The following is a 24,302-nucleotide window of genomic DNA, read 5'->3' as shown; positions in this document are numbered from 1 at the left end:
AATTCAAGCGCGTTTACTTTTCCTTCGTTTAATGTACCTGAAAGGATTGTCTGTAATTTCCCATGGGCCCTTGTGTTTTATCCCCGTGTAATCGTGGTGGTATCACCCTTTGAACATGTATTTTTTTCAACATTTTGTCATTTCGTTTGACATTATAAACTTAAGATCATTTAAGCAATTAAAAAAAAAGAAAAAGAAAGAAAAACAAAACAAAAAAGGAACAAAAAGACGTATTCATCCCAATTTAAAAATCCCTCATTAAAATTCATTAGAACTAAAAAGTTAAGATTGTAAAGAGGTATATCGTTCAGTATTATTATTTTAAGAACGGTCTATGTCACGATATCTACAAATCGTTTGCGAATAATAAGCTCTTTTTTTGCAGTTCTCTATGTCTTCCCAAATTGCATACGGTGGAAAGAAAGAGAGATAGAAAAAGAAAGAGAGAGAGAGAGAGACAAGAAAAGGAAGAACGGGGTTTCTTGTAATCGGGTTGACGAAAAGGCCTCCGCACCTCGTCGAAACTGAAGATGAAAAGACCCCATGGTGTTGGTGCTGTGCTTCTACTGCATAGCTGAGGGTTGAAATCGATACCGTTTCCAGGGTAACCAGTAGGTACGGTGCCCGACACACGAGTGTTGGAACAGGCCAAGGCTATCCACTTATGCATTTTCATGCTGTTCTAAAAAAGGACAAAGAAATCAAAAGATATGTACATACTTATTTCTTTTTCCTTTTTTCTTATTTCTTGTTTTTTATTTATCTTTATTTTTCCTTTTTCTTTCTTTTTTTTTTATTTTTTTTATTTTTCTTTGTTTATACAGAAATTTCGTTAACCACTACACAAGAAATATACGGTCAATGCAAATTATTATTATCAATTTTATTTCAACGAACGTTTCTTTTTGTTTGTTCGTTTTATTGGTAGATATCGAAGTACTTACCCTACCAATGTATTATTGAAAATTTCAATATAACATTCTGATCGTGCTTTCTTTCATATTATTCGTTTGATATTATTCAAGGCGTGGCATTATATTCCCTAGTTCAAGCTCTCGCTACGATTGTTTGTGAATCGGCTTTGATTGTACCGAAAATCAATATTAGGTAGTAACGATGACTCTATATGGAACGGTATGATAAGCTATGTATGGTAGAATCCTTAGTCTTTAATATAATTTTTTAATTATATTGTTTTTTTTGGTTTCCATATTTTACATAAACGATTGTGTGACACCATTCGTTTCATTAAAAAAGAAAAAAAGAAAAAAGAAAAAAAAATTGATGAGTAAAAATTGACAGAAATCGAAATACAAATTCGTCGAAGATACATGTAGGAGAGATTGGTTTTGAGCACGTGATCATCCTAAAATCGACAATAAAAATGATAATACTTATAAATTCGAACAATTAATCAAAGTGACAGAGATCGATATACAAATTAATTTATTTTCATGAAAGATATGTAAGACAGTTTGACGTTAATCACATGATCGATCTAAACTCTACTAATAAAAATGGCAATACTTATAAACTTGAACTTCACATAAATGACGGAAATCAAAGTACATAAATTCGTTTAATTTCCATAAAAGCTACATTATATCATTTTATATCATTATATTGATCACATGATCGTCCAATATCGACAATAATAAAAAATGACGATACTTATAAACTCGTAACAATCAATATGCAGTTATCGAACTTATTGAAATTGAAAGTTTCTGGTTTCTCGTCAGAATTCGTTGTACAAGACGACAAATCCCGACGAAGAAATCGTTCTCATAGAAAATGGATTTCGACGGATACCAATGACGTGACATTTACCGAGAAAAAAAAAGGAAAGAAAAAAAAATTCTATCGTTATTTTGTCGCGTGCTACAACAGTAGTCTAGTATCTACAGGTTGTTGAGTTCGCCCTCGGCATCAGGGATTTCTCTCTCTCTCTCTCTTTTCTTTTCTCTCTCTCTCTCTCTCTCTCTCTCTCTCTCTCTCTCTCTCTCTTTCTTTCTCTTTCACACTCTCTTTCCTTTCTCGTTTTCCCGCCCGTGTAACCGGCTGGCCCTACTCTTTTTCTCTTTTATACGCTTTTCTCCTATACGCGTACCCACGACTTTGTCCTCCCCCACGTACACTTTCTGAAGATCAATTTACTGCGGCGCACGAGAAACTCCCTTTGTCATCGATTGCCAATGGTCGGGGTTTCTCTACGTCGCGCCGCACCGCGCCGGCAGACGCCTCTCGTTCTAGACGACTTCACGTTCAAACGGGACTCACTCTACTCGTCATTGGAAATATTATCGATATAAGCACAACTTCATTATAACGAGAAATCCTCCAAGAATAGATCGATCGTAGAAACTAAACAATGAGCAATCGTTTCCATTTCCATTGCCTCGTGTCAATTTCGCATTAAATCCCATTCCATTTAATTTTACTCGTACTTCTTCTTCGTAGATTGTTAGAATAACAAATGGATTTTTATATTGCAATTTTTTTTTCTTATTTAATTTAACCAATTCAACATGTTCGATGACATAAATATGATAATAGTTTATTAAGAGATCATTTATTAAGAAATTTTTATATCATTGAACTTTCTATTTGATAGAATTACGATCGTATTTATATATGAAATTTTGTTATTATTCAATTACAATAATTCGACATATTCAATGGCAAAAATATGAATAGTATTCTAATCGAGTTATTAAAGTTTTACTATCTTGAAAACTAGAGATAGAGATTAGTTTTCAAAGGGATTTGAAAATTCATTTATTCGCTCCAACAAATTTCTAGTTAACGTTACATCTAAGCGTATTGTCATTGACATGTAAATTTCTTTTCTCTTATTTTACGAATCTTTAACGAAATCATGTAATTTTTAATATCTACGTATGTATAACAAAAATTAGTTGAGAAATTAAAAATACGCGATGTATGTAAAGAAAGAAAAGTTTAGCGGGAAAATTGGCGCTCCTTCGGAAAACGTTTAAACCACCAGCTTTCCCGCCACGTTATCGACTGATCAAGGGGCGCATGTGAAAAGCGGTTACTGGCGCGGTCATCGAGCGATGGCCATTGATTGGCCGAGCCGGTTCAGCGGCACCGCGCCGCGCTGTGACGCCATATTGGATTTCTAGTCAAGCGACCCACCCAACGACAACGGCAGCAACGGCAGCGGCGGTGACGGCGGCAACGGCGGCGGCAACGGTGGTGGCGGCGGTGGTGGTGTGGTGGTAGTGGAGGTGGTCGTGGCGACGGCAAAAGCAGCAGCAGCAGCACCAAGGTAGCTAGCCAAGCAGTCGCGCATTAACACTATTGCCGTGTGCGCTTTCGTATACGGCGCCGGATTTTTCTAATCTCGTATTATTTTACGGAACGTGGGGGACAAGAATATTGGAGAAGGGGATTAGAATATTTTTACCTGACATATAGACAGGTAGAAAGAGAGAGAGAGAGAGAGAGAGAGAGAAAGAGATAGAGATAGAGATAGAGAGAGAAGAAAATCAGTCTTCAATTTCCTTTCAAAGGTCGTCACACGTCCATCCATTCGTCGTGAAAGACGGGAGGAGATTCTAAAGCGAAGTACCAGTGTCAGAGAAAGAGACGAAGAAAAAGGAACGAGGTAGAGGCAGCCAGGCAGGCAGGAAGATGAAGGGGATGATGCTGCCCGCGTTCTTGCTGGGCGTCCTCTTGGTCTCTCGCGTTCAGGTGAGTTTACAAACGCGTAAATAAGCAATCGTTATGAGAGACACATTTTTTTCACTTCGAGAGAAAGAGGGAATGAGAGAAAGCCGCAATGACGTTCCACGCGACGTACCTATCCAGATGTATATGTATATATATACATACACATCACACATATGTACGTACATATGTATACAAGCAAGGCTGAATATACGATGCTATTCGTTAGAAACATTAATTTTTACACTTCGATTCGATCAAAGACTTCCTTCTATCTTTGCTTAATGTATTGCACTTGGAAAATCTTGTGGCTTAGTTATTTGAAATGAGATATCAATAATAAAGATTCGAGAAGCACAAGCAAGGTTTTCCTATATATTACAAGAAAGGCTTCTTTCATCTTTCTTTTATTATTTTTGTATCTTCGAGAAATTCACAACATGCGAAACAAAAAGTGTAATAATCTTTTTATTTTTTAAATATTATCGACGACGAATCAACTCTTTCCTTACTTCACGTTAAGCAAAGATTTATAATGAAGAATGCTGATTGGTTCGTAAAATTCGTCGACAACGATGGCGACTATCGATCGATTCGTTCTCCTTCCTCCTCGTCGTCATAGTACGATTTGACGTTTTCGTTTGCCAAATCTCCTAAAGAAATGTCGCATCACGATGAGAAAGGAAGTTTGCTATGGCCGCCGTCAAACGGGAGCCGCTCTCTCCGATCGATGCACGCGCCGGTGCTCCGTGCTTTAATATGTTCCGAGTACTTTCCAAGTGAACCCGCACCCCCTCCTCCCTTTTCCTTCCCCCTTCTCCTCCCCCTTCCTCGTAACGATCGTCGACTTCTCTTACTCTCTTTCTCTCTTTTACCAATTCTTTTTCTTTCTTACATTTTTCTTACAATTTTATTCAAGAAAACATGAAATGTCAACAAGATTGGTCATTTTGATTGGTCACCTCGTTATATCCTTATCGACGTAGTGATTGGTTCTTTAAAAAATATGTTAGATATACTGACATTAAAGAGAAAAACACTTTTTGATGTTCTTTATTTCCATCGAATCTAACAGATTTGCTCGAGGAAAAAATGAAATTTTAATGAGACTGATTTTCATTGGTCGCGCCTCGTTATATCCGTATCGATGCAGTGATTGGTTCATTAAAAAGAATATTAGATGTAATGGCATTTTTAAAAAGTCGTTTTAATCCTTCATTATTTTTATCGAATCTAACAGATTTGTTTGATAAAAGAATGAAATGTTAACGAAATTGATTTTGATCGATTGGTACGTTATTCGTATCAATGCGGTGATTGGTTCTTTAAAGAAAATGTTGAGTGTAATGGCGTTTCGAAAAATTTTTTTCATTTTCTCATTTTCATCGAATCTGACAGATTTACTTGATAAAAAAGTGAAATGTCAACGATATCGATTTTTTTTTTAGTTGCTTCGTTATATCCGTATCGATTCGATGATTCTTGGAAAAAAGAAAAAAAATCATTTAACCTTTTTTATTTCGAATCTGGTACAGAAGAATATCCTTACATTATTCGTCAGCGAAAAGTAATCATCCGGGTATAGTTTTTATCAAAAAGGAAAGAACGCATTTCAAGTTACTTGAGTATCTTCTCTCTTTCGTCGTTTGAATACTGAGAATCATTTTTCTTTTTCTTATTTCTTTTGAATGCGTACGACGACGAAATACGCAACTTTGCGGAGCCGGCATCTTTCTGCTTTTGCGTAAAACAATGCTTTTATTTTTCACATTCATATCTCTTTTTTCATTTTTTCTTATTCTTCTCGTTTCATCGTTTCAAATAGTCCGAGTTTCGAGAAAAATCGACTTTCAGGTAGATTATTTGGGGACGGTTGAATAGTGACAAAAGATTCAGATAAATAGAAAGAAAGAGAGACGGAAAATGAGTGAAAAAAAAGAGAAAAGAATGAATGAGTAGAAGAGAGATAGAAAGAGAATAATAATTAGTGAGAGAAAGAAAATGAATGTGTGTGTATGAGAGATAGATAGATAGATAGAGAGAAAGAGAGAGAGAGAGAGAGAGAGAGAGAGAGAGAGAGAGAGAGAGAGAGAGAGAAATGGTTCGTGCTTTCGGAAAATTTTCATCTTAAGATTTGAAAATCGTCGAATAAAACTTCTTAACTGGGTTCGAGCTTAAAGACGATTAACGACGTCATTCATGTCGAGGCGGCATAAGCTGCATCAAAAAGTCGTCCTTCGTTTCTTTTTTATTGTTACCTTGTCAGTATTCTTTACGATACGAGACATGATGGAAAGAGAGACAGAGACGAACGACGACGACGACGGTTATGGTCCAGTTGCTCGAAGGAGAAACGTCATATTCGCGTAGGTGTATATGAACTTTAGTTTTTTCCTCAGTCTCCAATGGTTTTAAAGATAATGTCAAAGAGTTGATATAATTGTATACAGTGTATGCATGTACGTTTGTGTAGGTGTGTATATATGTGCGAGTAAGTGAATGTGTTGATACATAAGAAGATTCGATACATAACCTTTTAAAATGGACGTCGATTAGGATTCCAATTAAGATGAAACGTTTTCGGATAAATGGAAAATAAAAATTGATTTCAGTTAAAGGTTAGTTCGATCAACATAAAAGTATTGTCTTTTCTTTTTTTTTTATTCTCTCTCTCTCTCTCTCTCTCTCTCTCTTTCTCTCTCTCTCTTTTTTCCCCTCGAGTTCCTCGCGTGAATATCCTTTGAATTTGATTTTACTGCCTGGTAGTACTGGCCTCCTTCGTCAATTTTCATCTAACTCAATTACGATAAGTCGATTATAGGGTATTTCAAAGGGTAACTACGAACTTCCTCTTTACAATATTGCTTCGAGAATTTATTAATACATGCCTTACGAGATATATATATATATATGTGTGTATGTGTATAGATATATAATATATACATATATATATAGTAAATCGAGAGTTCTAATACATCGAGAGTAGTAGAGTATCAATGAAATATTAACATAAATCTTTTTTGCGAAAATGAATTTCACTTTCCTCTTTTTTCTCTTTCTTGATAATTCGATTCTCAAACAAATTTAATCGTTTAATGTACTGTCGATTCATTGCATGTCACGCACGAATAATGACGCATGGATACATCCTATGTACGTGCCTCAATAGATGGCATACCGATTACGTTTTCGATGAGTCATATTTATCCATCCACACGTGCAATTCACTTGTTTTTGGATTTTTCTCTTAGGTTATATATATATGTATATGTGTATATATATATTTATAAAAGAGATGTATATAACCTGAAAAAATATATATATTTCTTTGACTGGGATGCATCGCGCATTCAACATTATATGGCTTACGTGTTACGTCACGGATTTTACTTCGTCTCGGGAAGTATAAATGTATCACTGCATATACAGTGTATATAGTATATATAGTACGCTACAGCTTGTGTACTATATATAGTATTTGTATGCTATAGTATAGTATATTACAGTGTTAGTGTTCTATAGTGATAGTATATTACAGTGTTATCATGCTACAATGTTAGTATACTACAGTATTAGCATACCACAGTACTAGTATACTACAATGTCAGTGTTAATATATTACAGTACTAGCTTACTACAGTGTTAGTATACTACAATGTTAATATACTATAGTACTAGTTTACTTATAATATTAGTATACTACAGTAGAATCTTACTAGAATATTAATAGTAGATCTATATAGTAGATCTATATAGTAGATCTTAATAGTAGATTTATATATATATACTATTTATACAGTGATACATTGTAGGATATATATACGTATATATAGACAAGTACGATGCGGTAAAGATAAGGAAGCGTTTCCAAAAGGGGTTTTATACTTGATTGATTCTCGAGACTTATATAGCACATTCGAAGCCTTACAAACGTTATATTATGTATTCCTAACTTTCTAATCAAATCGAATAAGGATAAAATAGATCTAACGTGAAAATGTTTCGTCTTTTATATTATTCTCGATACGACTTTATCGACAAAAATCTACAGAATAGACAAGATGAGAGACCATTCTGAGAATATTGATTTCGTTTTAAAAGCACATTTTTAGCATTTCGATTTCTCGTAATACGTCGTTTAATCTAACCTCTTTCAAGGGATGATCGAAATAAAAAATATCTGGAAATACGGTAAAATGACGTGGCAATATTGAAACTAATGAAAATTTTTAAATGTCTCGCGCTATTTCTACTTTAACGTTCTCAAACCTTAATGTGACGCCAATATAATAATAAGTAACAACAGGAAAAGCAGTAATAGTATGTACCAGTTACAGTAGTGTAGTAATATTAGTACCACGATTATGCAAACTTATCGCGTACGATAGACGTCGAGGGCTTCTGTAATAAGTTAAACTCGCACGTGTAAATTATAATATAGTTGCTAACTGTCATTGAACGGTCTCATATTGTTGTACGATAGATCGACAATGTTCTCATGAATAATATAAAATCATTTCGTATATATAAGTAATAAAGAAAAAAATACGATATGCTAAGTACGTCACAAATGTTTCGCGATTGGTAATCTTATAAATCACGATCATAATCTTGCCCGTGTATAATTATATATTTTTACGTTTCTTTTTATTTATTTCCTTTTTTTTTTTTTTTCTTCGAATATTCTCGTTAAATGATCTTGATCAACGTAACACGATATGCCAGATGCTTGCAAGAGGGAGGTCACTCGTTTGAAGAGATATCGAAGTAGAGTAATCGAATATTTTATATTATCGAGCGTCTCTTCATTTTCTGTTTTTTTTTTCTCTCTTTTTTTTTCGCCCCTTTTTATAACCTCGACGAATTATTTTCTTCCATAATTGAAGAGTCTTTGATATTTATCATTTTCATTCGAGAGAAGAATGATCGAAAAGCGATTAACCTCTTTTCTTTCTTTCTCGCTCTGTCTCTATCTCTCTCTCTCTTTCTCTCACTCTTTCTCTTTCTATCTCTCTCTTGCTCTTTTATAGAAGTTCTGAGCTCGCATTGCTCGTATAAATCGCATTGTTCGGTCGAGCATGAAGCTCTCTCGGCGTCCATATGCCATCAAAATATAAACCTTACATGCAAGTTATTGGCTTGGACGTTATCGGTATGTATCGGGTATGCGATACGAGAAAGGAAAGGATCGAGAACTATGGCGAATATATAGTTTGAACGTTCAAATCCCAAGCATTCCAAGCACTCCTTCATTTTTCATTTTTCTTCTTGCCTTTTCAATTTTTTTCTTGGTTTTTTGTTAGTTTATCGTTTCTATTAACAGTAATTATTCGACAATATAATGATTGGATAAGAAATATCTTACTCGTTAATTGTATTATTATATATAGATTCTCAATATAAGATTTAAATTTGCCTAGAATTTTTTTGTATCTTCCTTCTTTTTCTTTATTTTTTTTCTTTTTTAAATACATGCTCCACATATTTTCTTCTTCGCGATTACTATTAATGCCATAATATCTTTTAGCTGTTTCTATGAATTTGTTAACATTGCAGAAACAGTGGTTTACTTCTGCATGCTCGCCTTTCTCAAATATATTTAAATAATTATTATAAAAAAATACAGTATCGAGATCTCTAATTATCGTAATTATTGAAATAAGTTATATTTGTAATATAATATGTATCTTCTTACTCGTGGATATTTAAGTGAAATTATATAAAAATTCTCATATTTATTTGCATAAAATTTGTTTCGTTTTATAATAATTAATGTAGCTCTTTTTCGAAGATATTTAAGAACGAAGGAACGACAAGAAAATATTTCAGTCTAACATTTCTAATACCTGTTCTCGAAACTCTCGAAGAAGAGTTACGATAGTTAGACACTGCGGATCGACCAGGTGTTAAGTGGCAACAATTCACGGACTCCATTTTGAAACCACCTTGATTTCGAATCCTATTTTTAACGTCCATATTAGACAACTTGTCTAACGTTCGTAAACGATATAATGAACATAATACATATTTCCTTGGAAATAAAAACAAAAAGAATAAAAAATCAAATTTCAAATTTCTGTGCATAATGGATTGTCATGTTCCCGTCAAATTTCGTACGTAATAATCTAATATATATAAAAATCAATGAAGATAAGATAAGAACATATATTTCTCGAAAAATATATAAGCGATTTATCGAGTTCTCTTTAAATAAGGATATATACCATGCGCAGGTGTGTGCATACGTGTTTGTGGTGGCATAATTTATTAATAATAAACGAAAGCAGCATGTCTCTCGTAAAATATGTATGGTGACATGGCGGAATCAATAAAGAGACTCTTATATTGCGAAGTGATCCACACACAGCAGTAGTATATTCACTTTCATTTTGTTTTCTGCTACACAGTATGAAACAACTGTGGTAACAAAAATGATAAATGATATACGTAGATACCTATATGAAATGTACACATGTATACGTATATATGCTGTCACTATCGACCTGTTTTTCTAGAATGAAAAGCAACTATACAATTGTAGACTCAGAATCTGAATCAATGCTACTACATCCTATTACATTCTAATACATACACACTCGTTCATACACGTTCTTCTTCTTCATCTTCATTTCCTGCCTATGATTACGTATGTACTACATTCACCTCGATCTCGAAGAAAGATGACCGTGTTAAACGAAAATCGAGAAATCCGAACAAAGTTGCCGAAAATTTTATTCTTCATCGTGGCTATGACAGCGTGTGTTAGAAGTTGCTTTAAGGTTGCGGTCAGATACGCCATAAACGCATTAGGTTAAATCCATTTAGATGGGAATCTTATATAAAACATCGTATAATCGGCTTTATAATGGGGCTGCCACCAATGATGTGCAGGTTGCAAATGAAAGCTACATTCGAAATATAGAACGATCGATTTATGATACGTACATATATCAAGGATATTTTTGAATCCAACGTTTATAAATCATTGATAATGTATAAAAAAGAAAATATTATCGATCGTTCCATAAAAGTATAAGCCATTTTTATTATTTTTATCCTCGACACCAATTAGTTGCTCAACGAGTATAATGTTCTTTTATTATTTTCATGATTTCATTAATGTCACTCGTCCTTTTTATTATTATTACAATTTCATTAAAGTCATTAATTTTTTAATTATTCTCACAATCTTATTAAAGTTAGTCATCTCTTTTTATCATTCATATACACGAAATCAATTTGTTGCTTGACGAGTATAATATTTTCTTATTATTTTCATGATTCCATGAATCACTTTTTTTTTATTATTATTATTTTTTATTATTTATATACTCGATACCAATTTGTTACTTAACGAGTATAATATGTTCAACTATCGAGAATTTAATCATTTCTTTTAAGGGGTTAAAAAATGTAATAATAAAGTCGTTTTCGTTGATATTTACAGGCTGTATCGGAGAGGTTGGAATTGGCACCAGCTGGAGGAAGATCTGAACCGCAAGTGAGTTATTTATAAGCTTATTTTTAAGCTTTACCTAGGAAACAACACTTTGATTGTCAAGGTAGAGAAGAATTTCGATATTACCTATCGTTCCGTTAGAAAACGATTCTCTTCGCCTGGTATCATTCACATTCGGGATTTCAATCCGAGCGTGAAAAATCGATGGATTGACGTTATTTCTTGATTCGTTGGCTCGCTATGTAATAATCGATAATTTGCGTTAAATATTGTATACAAAAATATAACTACCTTATCTATTTTAAAGACAACTTAGAGTTCAGTTCATCGATATTTAAGATTCTTTCCAAATTTTCTTATGCCTTTGTCTAATCCCTATATTGAAAAATTTTCGTTTCCAAGAGAGGGGGACAAGGTCATGGAAATGAACTTTTTAATTTAAAAAGAAATATATATATATAAAATTTAATAACAGCTTTCTGTTTTTTTTTTTTTTCCATAATAAAAAGATAATATTAATAGTGATTTTGAATAGTCGAATTCGCAATTGAAAAACATTTTTTCGTTCGGTAAATTTTTAATTAAGAAAAAAGAAGTTTCGATCGCGTTGCGGTCGAAATATTCTTTTCTATGAAACGTTTTTGTTATTGTTGTTGTTTTAATTCATCTTATCTGGGTAAAACGTTATATCTCAAGTCCAATCTTCATTTTCTTTAAAGGTTGCAACGCTATGCGAAGTTGGCGAGGTTTACCTGGCACAACACATGGGCGAACAAGGTAGATGGGTGTCGTCGACCGATAAGAAGAGTTGTATGACGGACAAACTCGAGATTTTAGAATATTGTAAGAAGGTAAGAGACTGAGATCAATACAAAGAACCACATCTAAACATTCAACTTTCCATTCCACATGAAAAAGAAGTCTATTGAAATTATGAAATCAATGTTAAACGTTAACTTTATTTAACTTCGGAATTAATTTATAACATCATTAATTAAATCCGGAAATTAATTCATGATAACTTTGAAATTAATTTCAAGATAGATCAAATGCAAAATGTAATTTAAAAATGATGAAAGATTGAATCAAATGAAGTTGATGAAATGACATAATTTTCACTTCTAAGATGAATTCAAGATATCATTTCATAAAATCATCTTCAAAATCGTTAAAAAAAAAGAGAGAGAGAGAAATAATATAAAATAAGTTGCAAATCTTCAATCTAAAAATAGCAAAATAAATCAGAACACAATATGAGTAACATAAAAAAGCTGTTTAAAGAAAGACATGTGATTAACTTTACCTAACTTTGAAATCAATTTAAAAATAGACAAATTGGAAAATGCAATTTAGAAATCAAAATAATAAATCAAAACCAGAAGGTAACACGAAGAAGAAGAAAAAGAAAAAAAGAAAGAAAGTAAGGTGGTAAAAGGAGATCGTTTAAATCAGCCGACACCGACGACACGTCATTATTCTCAGCAGAGTCTCGTAGCAAGCTCGTTGAAGCCTAGTGGGTACTTTCAATTCGGGAGTAGAAACGCTATAGAAACATACACGGTTCCCAGCTTCTCTGGCTCGTTTGGGAAGGAGTAAAAGGCGGTAGAGTTGAAATAGAAGAGTATGCCTGCTACCTTCTCTTTCTCTTTCTTTCTTTCTTTCTTTCTTTCTCTCTTTCTTCCTTCCTAACTCCCTCCCTTACATACACCTTGTCCATCTCTCTTGAAAGTTATTTGCAAGTATTCTCTCCTCTCTCTCTCTTTCTTTCTCTCTCTCTCTCTCTCTCTCCCTATTTTTTCTTTCCAAAAAAGAAGAAAAAGAAAAAGAGTGTAGAAACGAATATAGAGCAGGTATGTCGAACTCGAATACTTCACGAGCTAGCTAGCTAGTATCATGCTAGCAGGACTTAGGGTAAAAAGAAAGAAACAGAAAGAAAGAGAGAGAGAGAGAGAAAGAGAAAAAGAAAAAGGAGAAGAAAACACGAACAACACAATGACACCAACGTGTAAAATAAGTAACGATCGTCGAAAGAAAGACATACACAGATATGGTTGGTGGTGTGGTGAAGATGATGGTAGTGGTGGGTAGTGGTGTGGTGGTTGGTGGTAGTGTGCTGGTGGTGGTACTGCTACTGCTGCTGCTGCTGTTGGTGGTTTACTGTTGTACGTGTTGTATGCACGCCTCTTTTGCTCGTGGCAGCCTCATTTCACTCGCGATACAACCTCGATTCACCCACGCCCGTTCCTCTGACTTGCAACATACTAGACCGCAAGAGCGCTTGCGCTTCTAAAGAGCGCACGGTTTGGCATTCCACCTTCTACAAGCCAAACTATTCTACCCTATGTTTAACTTCATCCTACTATAGTTTATATGAAAAAATGATTAATGTGTATCATGTTCAAAATATGATACTTTAAGAATTTCATCGGATTAATATTGAATGTTATTAGCATTTATGCTGTATTTCTATAGCTTAATTATGCTGTATTTTTTTTCCTTTTTTTTTTTTAATATCAATTTAAAGATTTTTCATGATAAATATTAAAAATTGTTTTAATTTATTTTAGGTTTTGATATTAATGATACTTTTGAGGTTTCATTGGATAGATATTGGATATTATCAGCATTTATAAGCTATTTATTTTTATTTATTTATTTATTTATTTATTTATTTATTCTTTGTTATGAATTCCAAGCTAATTCTTGATAAACATTGAACATTATTTTAGTTTGTCTTGAGTTCTGATTTAACGGATTTCAAAGAGAATAAATGATTAAGAGTCTGGTTTATGTATGTTAAGGATAGATGATAGAGATCATCCTGTTTGAATATTTATGATATTTAATTGAAACCTAATTTTGTAGGCATATCCAAAGAGAGACATCACTAACATCGTCGAGTCGTCGCATTATGTCAGAGTCAGTGGATGGTGTAAGCCTGGAAGAACTAAATGTAAATTGTCGAGATGGGTTAAACCTTATAGATGTCTGGGTAAGTGTTAGAAAACTGACAATAGATGATAATAATAATTAAAAATTAATTAAAAGATTATAATTTTGTAAAAATTATTTCAAAGAAATTACTGATATTTATCCAGAAATTTTTAGATTGATTCATTCAATTATCTCGTTGAGACTGATCAATTTCGTTGATATTGATCATTTTACTAAATATTATTTATTATATAATTTCTCAGAGGGTCCCTTCCAAAGTGATGCACTTCTTGTACCAGAGGGATGTCTTTTCGATCATCTACATAATCAGACCAAATGTTGGGAATCGCACAGGTAAATAATGTTATTATTAATATTATACACACACACATGTATAATATCTCCTCTATATCTGTTATCCTTATTACGTATATTCCAAAATCTTTATAATATTCTTTTCTTTTCTTTTTCCTTTTTCTTTTCTCCTACTTTAGGTGGAACGCAACAGCCGCTGATACCTGCAGAGAACGTAACATGAATCTAAGGAGTTTTGCTATGTTACTACCATGCGGAATATCGCTCTTCTCTGGTGTCGAGTTCGTATGCTGTCCGAAACGCCTGAAAGGTACGTAACGTACGTACATTCTAACATCATAATATCATTCTTCTCTCATTGTCGTTGAAATAACGACTGAATTTATCCGATGACAATATCCCCATTACGTCATTATTTTCACGCGAGAGATCATTTTCATACATTCTTTAACTATTTTCCGTTCTATTCTATAATTAGATAGAGATAAATCTTTGGTTTTTTCTTTTTTTTCCTCTCTCCTTCCCCCCTCCCTCTCACTCTCACATGATAATCAGGACTCTAAAAATAATTAGCCTTTGTTAGAAAAGAATGCCCCTGTGAATCAAAGGAATAAATCTTTTTATACCTTTTTTTAATGGACACGCCTGTGAAGGTATCAGAAACAGTGAAGTAAGAGAAGAAAAAGAAGAAAGAGAAAGAAAGTGAGAGAGAGAGAGAGAGAGAGAGAGAGAGAGAGAGAGAGAGAGAGAGAGAATTAAATTATAAAAAGCAGTCAAATGTGAAGGATTGAAAAAGAAAATGTGTTGAATACACGCAGGATCATTCTCTTTCTACTCGACATTTTCAATCGTTTTCTTTTCTTTCTTTCATTTCCCTAATATTCTATTCCTTCTTCACTCTCTCTTTCTCTCTCTCTCTCTCTCTCTCTTTTCTTTCTCTCTCTTAACACCCTTCCTTCATCCTTTCTTTGTCTTCTTTCACTTCTCCCTATGTATTATGTCTCCTTCTGTCTCTCTCATCCTCGCTTACTCTCACTGATTACATATAGCGCGCGCGCGCGCGCGTGCACGTGCACACAACCCCTCTTTTCCACCCTTCCTTCATCCTCCCCCCACTATCGTCGTATACTCGCTCGAGTAATCAATAACGAGCGCGCGTCATTCTCGACAACGACGACTACGCATCATGTTGCTATAGTTTTTTTCGTGTCGCAACTATATTCTTTCTCTTTTCTCTCTCTCCCTTTTTTCTCTTTTTTTTCCTTTTTTTTCTCCCTTTTTTCACATTTGTTTCATGAAATAAATATATGTTGATTTTATATTTTATTAAAAAATATATTTTATTTCTAAATTATTTCTCAGTTTTAAATTAGTGTTTTTTTGTTTCTAAATTATATATATATATATATATATATATATATATCTTTCTCTCAGTTGAATAAGAGTTTTATATTTCTTAATTATCTCTCAATTAAATAAAAGTTTTAAATTTACATTTTATTCTTCAGGACAATTTCTTTTTTCTATTCATCTAATGAAATAAGTTTGTTTTTCAAATGTACTTTTTAAGAATATTATTTCATTTATGAATTATTTTTCTAATTATTTTCTTGTTATTTTAATTTTTTTTTTCAAATGAAATTAATTCTTTATAACTTAATTAATTTAATTACTTTATTTACTTTTAAATTTATTTAATTGTTTTATTGCTTCCAACAAAAATTTATATAATTTGAAACTTGCATTACAAAATTTGTGTTAACTTTTATAATATAATAAATGAAATTTGAAACAAAATTATACCAATAATTATATTAGTAAATTATACTATACTATGTATAATTTACGTTAACTTTTGAGATATATATTAATCATGGTACTTTTGTTACTAAAGAAATAAAATAAAATTTTTTAAATACAAACATAAATTTTTAAAATAGAAATATATTTATTAAAATTATATTATTTTATTTACAAATTATCTTTCAATTTATTTTCTTATATCAGTTCGTTATAAAGTAATTTTCCTTTTTTTTTTTTTTAGAATGAAATGAAAGCGAGTATGGATAAATAATGATAAAACAAAAGAACCAGAGCATGATCATTTCAAAGATTGCAAGATATTCTTATTATTGATGATTTATTTTCATCATTAATTAAATAGAAATTTTGCGTTTATGTTTGATACTCTTGAAACATTTTTTTAAGATTTCGAATAGTTCCAATATCTCGTGTCTTGACCAAAAGTACACTTAAGAATACTGCCAGCCCATACACTTATTGCACGTGTCTGCCATGCGACCCAGATAAAAGAACAGCATCGTGGGTATAACCAGAAGAGAAGGCTTTTGTCTGGCTTTGCAGAAGTCGAGAGAAGTCAGCTCATCAGAGAGCATCTATTCTCGGAGAATAGAACATCTCGAGAACCTAGTTAGTCAAGATGCTAGTCCTCTCTAACATAACAGGGAAAAATTAGAGCCTCTGGAATGGAAGAGCTATGTGCCTAAGATTGAGAAAGAAAGAAAGAAAGAAAGAGTAGCCAGAAGCAGACATTCTCTCTGTTGTTATTTATTTCCTAGATTCTCTCTTCCTCTTTTTCTTCTTCTTTGTAAGAAGCAACCTTTTGCAAACTATTCTATTTTTCTTTCTTCGTGTTGATTAACATAAATATTACGGACATATATACATCATCCTTTCTTTCTATCATTTTCATTTCAAATTACAAATAAAATAAATATTGAAATGCTTCAAATTTGTTGAAACATTTATTATTTTCTTTTTTTATTCTAATATATATATATTTTTTTTTCTATTCTATTGTTCAAAACAAATGTCTTGTTTTATTACAGAAACTGTAAAGGTCAAGAAACCAATCGATTTACCGATTCCAAAAGGAATTGACGATGATCTCGACGAGGACGAAGATGATCTCGATGACGAAGATGATCTCGATGGTGAAGCCGACGACGATAATGATTCTGAAAGCGATCTCGACGATGTATTCAGTGATCAACCTGACGATGAGGAGAGTGACGAGGAATATCTAGACGATTATGATACAACTACGAGGTAGGCATATGATTTTAATGAAAAATTATTTACTCTCTCTCTCTTTTTTTTTGTTTTACATCGTTTATCGAAATTATTAACTTTAAAATCTACAACAGCCGACCGTCCACAATATTCTCAACGACTGAGAAAGTTAAACAAGAAGCAACGGCAATGCCTTTACCACTTAGTAGCAGCACGCAACAACCATCTCAATCGCAAGGTACACCGGATCCATATTTGACTCATTTTGATCCACGATCGGAACATCAAAGTTACAAACAAGCGCAGATGAGACTCGAGGAAGTACACAAAGAAAAAGTAACAAAAGTAAGCAAAAGCATTTTTGATAAAGTTTACATTTCAAATGAAATGCACGTTAATAAGTGCAACATAGTATGTACCTTTGTATGTACATATTATTTGGGCAAAAAATATTATAGCCCGGAACATTGGTGTCGCAATCTTTGTGCTACAACGTTTTCAGGTGATGAAGGATTGGAGTGACCTAGAAGAAAGGTATCAAGATATAAGAGCTCATGATCCAGTTGCTGCTGATGCTTTCAAACGATGGATGACGGCACGATTCCAAGAAACTGTTGCAGCCTTGGAAGAAAGTGGAGCTGCGGAGAAACATCAGCTCAGTGCGATGCATCAACAACGAGTGCAAGTATGCGTTATTAAAATATATCAATAAAATACATGTGTGGATTTATTATATTTATTATACGAATCGTTTAAAATATATTTTCATACGTAATTGTTAGGAAGCTGTTAAGCAGAGAAATGAAGAAGCTATGTCCTGTTACACTGCTGCTTTGAACGAAACTCCACCAAATGTGAGTTCGTTAAATTTATTATTTTATCATAGGACGTTTTTTTATATCATTTGTTCCCAAACATTTATGTTCTATTTTATATTCTATTTCTTAGACTCATCGTATTCAGAAGTGTTTACAAAAGTTGCTCAGAGCTCTTCACAAGGACCGACACCATACGATTGCTCATTACAAGCATTTACTTGACAGCAGTTTGGAACAAGCCCAACGTGAAAAACCTGCGACACTGGAACATCTGGCAGAAATTGATAGAATCACAAATCAAAGCTTATTGATGTTAGAACGGTAACGTATTGATAATTTATTTATACACAATTAAATGTTCTCAATTTTTATTATATTTATCCGTTGCAAGTGTATTATTTTTTTGTTGATATTTTATTTATTTTTTTTTTCTTTTTTTTTTCATCGACCTTCAGATATCCTGATCTGAGTGCAAAAATCGGGCGTCTAATGGATGACTATGTTTTGGCGCTTCGCAGTAAGGATGAAACACCAGGTTTATTGTTAGCAATGACTCGAGAAGCAGAAGCAGCTATTTTAGACAAGTATCAAGCGGACGTGGCTAGCAAACAAGAAGGTATATAAAAAATTTCTTCTATAAAATCGCTCTTCTTTGGAAGATTATGAATTTTTTTATTAAAATAAAAATGAAATGTATATATGTATGTTATTTGTATATAGAAAAAGAACATCAAAAGCAATTAGAACGTGCACGCAAGGAACAACGTAAGGTTGAACGTGGTGAATTACGTACGGAACAAGAACAACACGAAGAGAATGATTCAGTGAATGACAATAAGTATTCTTCTCAGCAGTCTGAACAGCCGGCACCCGTTGCAACGCTGCATAATGAAGGAGTGGTTAGAGCAGCACACAGTATGACTCATGATGTCTCACATTCTGAACCGGTTAGAACAGTTATACAGTTACATTAGAACCATTAATAATATTAACTCAGTAGTAGCTTGCTTTTTACATATTTTATTATTTACAGTTAAAAAAATAAATAATAATGCTAGAGTCTGTAGAATTTTCTGTTGAATTTTTTATTTAATTTTTTAATAATATTAACTAGTAGCTTGTTATTTGTTTATTTTATTATTTATAGTAAAGAAAACAGTATTGCAAAAGTATTAATTTCTTATGTCTTTTTTCTTTAATTGTTATAGATTAACAAGTATGATGATGATAGCATAACAATGTTAATAATGTATTATCATTTTACGCAGGGTTACTCAGTAAGACGTGAACTATATCACAAGGAGAGCCGATCAGTTTACTTTACGCTAGCATTTGCTGGAATCGCACTTATGGCAGCTGCAATTGTAGCTGTTGCTGTATTCAAAAGACGTAATGCGAGAAGCCCACACAGCCAGGTACGTTAATACGCGCATATTTATAAAATTAATTACTAACGTGAACTAAATAATATGAATAATTAAAATGTTGAATAGGGTTTCATTGAAGTTGATCAAGCTGCTACACCCGAAGAACGACATGTAGCCAACATGCAAATAAATGGCTATGAAAATCCAACATATAAATATTTCGAGGTGAAGGAATAATTTAATCAATTTAATCGGAACATCATTCGCTTTAAAAGCTGGTCTCGAGTAGTCTTTTCCATATTATTATCTCCGTTTACAAATGTCATTATTATTTTCGTTATAATTTTGATTTAATTCTAACAAGCATGAGGTACTTTCGAAGAATCCGATTATTTATGCGCTTACAACATTGTGCTTGCACAGCTAAAATACTCATTATCTGAAACTAGCTGTCATAAGTCGTAATAGGCAGTGATGTTAATTCACATAATGTATAGCACAAGAATCCAATAATATATATGTTGGTGGACCCATCAATGGTGTTATATGAAATGGGAAATTATAATTAAGAATTTATTACGCGGGGAATTAATACTATGACAATGTGTCGAACCACGAAAACTATCTAGATAAGTATACTCGATTCAGTGTATCCATATAATGATACGGTTTTAAATGTATGTGCCATATGAAAATGGATGTCAGATATTAGATGCCTATCTCTTCGGAAGTTCCTCCTGCTTTTATTGTTTTTATTTTGCCATCATTAATATCGAAGAGAAACTCAGGAAGGGGCATTGCTCATGATAAAGAGTTCACATTAGTTCTATCATCTTGATGTTCCTTCAATTTTATTAACTTATTAACTTTTCATCTGAAAGGATTGCGAAAAGTACCCGATTGAAAAGAAATCCTATATCTATTTACTGTTACAACAATAGATCTTAATCATCACGAGGCAACACATCTTTTCCGTAATCAATTATGCATTTGGTAAAGTGCATCTGATCGTGCACTAACTTCTATATTTTTTCGCTCTGATATTTTTAGAGATAGAGAATGGCAATAAGATTCTACGATTCAGTCCTTTTGAATAATACTAATACTAATAATAATAATAATAATAATAATAATAATAATAATAAAATAATAATAATAAAATAATAATAATAATAAAATAATAATAATAATAAAATAATAATAATAAAATAATAATAATAATAATAATAATAAATATATATCAGTATCTCAAAGTCGTAGCAATTCCGCATTGGGTGATATAAGCTTCGATTAAAGTTAATCGCTTATGATTGTGCAAGAGTTACATGTACGCTACAGAGAAACTCTCAAAATATCAGAACATCAATCGATGCACATAAAAAGTTCGTGATATTTTTTTCTTCGTCCCCGTTCGATTCCCACTGCCTGGTTTTTTAGTGAATCTTTCTGTACTTAACGTTTACTTAGTCTATAAAAGAGAAAAAGTAATACTTAAGAGATTGAATCACTAACGTATTTAATGATAACGAGAAATAAGATATTCTATCATTCCACACGAAAGTCGAGTACTTTTTTCGGGAGGCCGTCGCTTCGTTGGTTGCACGGAAAATATTCGATAGTTTCGTTCGACGTCGCCGAGGGCTTCTCTTGTTTTTTCTTTTAAACGAGTCTAAGCATCGAAGACGTTACGTCGATACTATCGAATAAGAGGAACAGTTTACCGGAGTTTTCTGAGTGGCTTTAATACCTCTGACTAAGGCTTGAAAAAGAGACGGCTGTTAAAGCAAGAATATTCCTTTCTGTTTTCGAATTGTTCATACAATAACTAATATCTTAGGGTATTATTAATTATATTATATGATGATAATATATATTACACGTTTAATGCTTATATATTTGTACATGGTCAAAAGGGGGTAGCCCGCACTTTAGCCAGGGTCGCGTGGGAAACTTTAATTTTAATTCCTTTTTAATGCACTCTATTAAACGCTCTTGAGTTAAATCATTTTTTTTTTTTTTTTTTTTTTTTTTTTTTTTTTAGAGTACTATGATCCCGTATATAATTTTATTCATTCGAAACAATTGTATATTTATCTAATTAGTTAAATGTCTACTATTTTTATATAAGCAAATGCAAATACCGTTTGAAAGAAAAGATAATACAATCGATTGTTACGTGTTTCATCCACAAATATTATTTTTTATTAGACCGATCATCTTGAGATAATTACCGGCGAGATTATCGGAGTTATTGACAAAAATATTAATTTTGCATAGAATTTATTTCTATTTACGAGACAATAGCTACATCGAGATAACTCGAATCTGCTCTGATGTCTAAAAGACGAGAGAAGAATTTGCAAAGTTAATATTTATGAAAATCAGAAATAACTTGATCTTCGCTGTAATACTTAAGATGATTGTTCTTAAACGTACATTAAGTACATTATATATATATATATATATATAAGTTTATTTTATTGTATTTTTACACATGTGTTTTGAAATAATTTAAACGATTTATTGCATGCTAAAATCGTTGAAACTCGAAAAAGAAATCTTTTAAGCGCACTCAGAGCAGCTGCCTTCCTACTTTAAATATTATAAATTTTGTTTATCTCGCGCAACTCCGGTCGAAGGGTGAGCAAAAAAAATACACACAGATACACATACATACATTGCTGAATGTTACAAATATTTTAGATATATTAAGACGATAACAATTACCACGTGAGTGTATTACAAATACTACAAATACTACAAATAGCATCAGTGAATTAATGATAATATAGAAATATATATATAAATATATATATATATATATACATATGTATGTATGCGGACGTGTGGTCGATTTCACGCGCATAAGCGCGTACGTTTGCCAGAGATGTGTGAGTGATATATAGATTATATATATATGTATATACACCATGCATATACATGTATACATATAAAATTAATATACATTGTGTACCTATAGCAAGTAGTCTTTAAAGTATTGAAACATCGTATATAAACCTGACTCGATGAACATTCGCAGATAGTGACGATCACAAATTTAACAAATACGATTTGTTAAATATGATTTTTAATTATATTTATATAGTTGCATTGTTTTTCACATTTTATTTTATTGAAGATAAATTTAAGTGATGCATCATTAAATTGTTTAGTTAATCTATCGTTAGTTTTATTGTAAGTTGATGTTACAAATAGTAATATAATTGAAATATAAATATCAGTATTAGCAATCGGAGCATATCAGTTTGGCAAATTAATTTTATAGTTATTGGTATGTACTTCATAATACTGCGAATCTGCATCGAGTTATCCTATATAAGTTTAAGAATTGATTTTTGTAAAGAGGTGATAAGTACATATATCAAGATAATTGACTTAGCTTAAATGCCATGTGAGATGTGAGGGAAAGGAAGAAAATATACGTCCTTTAAATAGCAGTTCGGATTAGAAGTTAAAGGAAGAGAATAATAATGGAGCTAGACTTTATTTTTACAATTTTTTCAGTTTTTCTCGTACAGTGTGTATCAATCTGTAATCATGATCCTGTATTATATCAGTATATAATGCGCAGTGTGACACTCGTATAAAACAATATACATATGCAGAAATTGCTTCTGCTAATACTCCTAGCTTTCCTAAAACTCTATCTTTCTCTAATAAGAAGTGCACCAAGTTTCAAAACCATACACTTTAAATGCCAAAACATTTAAATAAATGCTCCTTCAAGGTCGTTGCTGTGGCTCGTAAGATGATTGTACAGGATAGTGGATTATTAGATAAAGTTAATGGATATATCACAGTCAAAAAGTCTATTGCCTATGGATCGTTTTTGCTTGTGATTTTTATTTTTATCAATGTTGAGATAAAACTAAGGAATACACATATTTGTCTTTAAGTTTTGAAGGATAGTATAAAGAAAAATGAAAGAAAGAAAGAAAGAAAGCACTTAAAAAAAAAAAAAAACAAAGTAACTGTTAAAAATAATGATTTTCTTATGAGTTCTTAGTATACAGTATATACTAAGATCTGCGCATCCATCCAAGCTAACCTTAAACCGATAAAAATAACGGATAAATGAGAATACATAATATTAGAATATCACTCTTATATAGAATCATTATAATTTTTAAATTAACCATCTCCACGATCACCCCTGCCTGCATCTCAATTATTAGTAGAAAATATTATCGTTTAAGGATAATTCTCCCTATCTCCCTTTTTCCCTTCACACGCATTTCTCCTCACCGCTCACAAGTTTTAATGCATTATTACACCTACTCCTCTCCCCCATGAAAAAAACATATTGTGTTTGTGGATATATGTAATTTTACTTATCAATAAATAAATTAAAAAAATTATATATCGCTTTAAACCCGATCTAATGTCAACGTTTAATTAAAACCGAGAATGATCACTAATTAATATTTCAAATTGACACAGATATTGCACTTCTTTTCATTTAATTAATACAAACAAACGTCAAAATTTTTCAAGATAATTAAATAAATAAATAAATATATATATCCAAGTTCATAAAAAAAAAAAGAGAGAGAATACGAACAACATATCAATTCGACAAGAAAAACCATTTTCTATATTTATTAATAAAAATTCAAACTTGTCAACATTTTACCGCGCTAGTTTAGAATAGTTAAACGATCT

The 24,302-nt window shown here is 32.2% G+C and overlaps 1 protein-coding gene across 7 annotated transcripts; it reads left to right on the top strand.

The window, feature by feature from the left end:
- Window positions 1–3,160: 3,160 nt before the first annotated feature.
- Window positions 3,161–23,998, top strand: LOC127070484 (amyloid-beta-like protein). Of its 7 annotated transcripts, none has more exons than XM_051008547.1 (16): window positions 3,161–3,292; window positions 3,537–3,717; window positions 11,141–11,194; window positions 11,872–12,003; window positions 14,018–14,144; window positions 14,350–14,440; window positions 14,581–14,711; window positions 17,251–17,470; window positions 17,569–17,779; window positions 17,937–18,119; window positions 18,217–18,288; window positions 18,383–18,573; window positions 18,708–18,868; window positions 18,973–19,199; window positions 19,521–19,667; window positions 19,746–23,998. In XM_051008547.1, the coding sequence occupies exons 2-16, from the start codon at window positions 3,658–3,660 to the stop codon at window positions 19,854–19,856; spliced, it is 2,118 nt and encodes a 705-aa protein (XP_050864504.1). In that variant the 5' UTR covers window positions 3,161–3,292; window positions 3,537–3,657; the 3' UTR covers window positions 19,857–23,998. The 7 variants fall into 7 exon arrangements, with proteins under 7 accessions (XP_050864504.1, XP_050864505.1, XP_050864506.1 ...); XM_051008548.1 differs by lacking the exon at window positions 3,161–3,292 and adding an exon at window positions 3,299–3,445 and having other exon boundaries at window positions 17,946–18,119; XM_051008549.1 differs by lacking the exon at window positions 3,161–3,292 and adding an exon at window positions 3,299–3,445 and having other exon boundaries at window positions 18,771–18,868.
- Window positions 23,999–24,302: the final 304 nt, after the last annotated feature.

Source organism: Vespula vulgaris, chromosome 18 (assembly GCF_905475345.1).
Source record: "Vespula vulgaris chromosome 18, iyVesVulg1.1, whole genome shotgun sequence".
NCBI lineage: Eukaryota > Metazoa > Arthropoda > Insecta > Hymenoptera > Vespidae > Vespula > Vespula vulgaris.
The sequence above is the reverse complement of the archived record's forward strand: the minus strand, read 5'-3'. Positions and strand labels throughout refer to the sequence as shown.

Bases quoted from the DNA above. Each gene is read 5' to 3' on its own strand.
- LOC127070484 (XM_051008547.1), top strand. From the start codon at position 3,658: ATGAAGGGGATGATGCTGCCCGCGTTCTTGCTGGGCGTCCTCTTGGTC. The intron at 17,780-17,936 runs GTAAGCAAAAGC...CAACGTTTTCAG, and splicing joins ACAAAGAAAAAGTAACAAAA to GTGATGAAGGATTGGAGTGA. The intron at 18,289-18,382 runs GTGAGTTCGTTA...TCTATTTCTTAG, and splicing joins TGAACGAAACTCCACCAAAT to ACTCATCGTATTCAGAAGTG.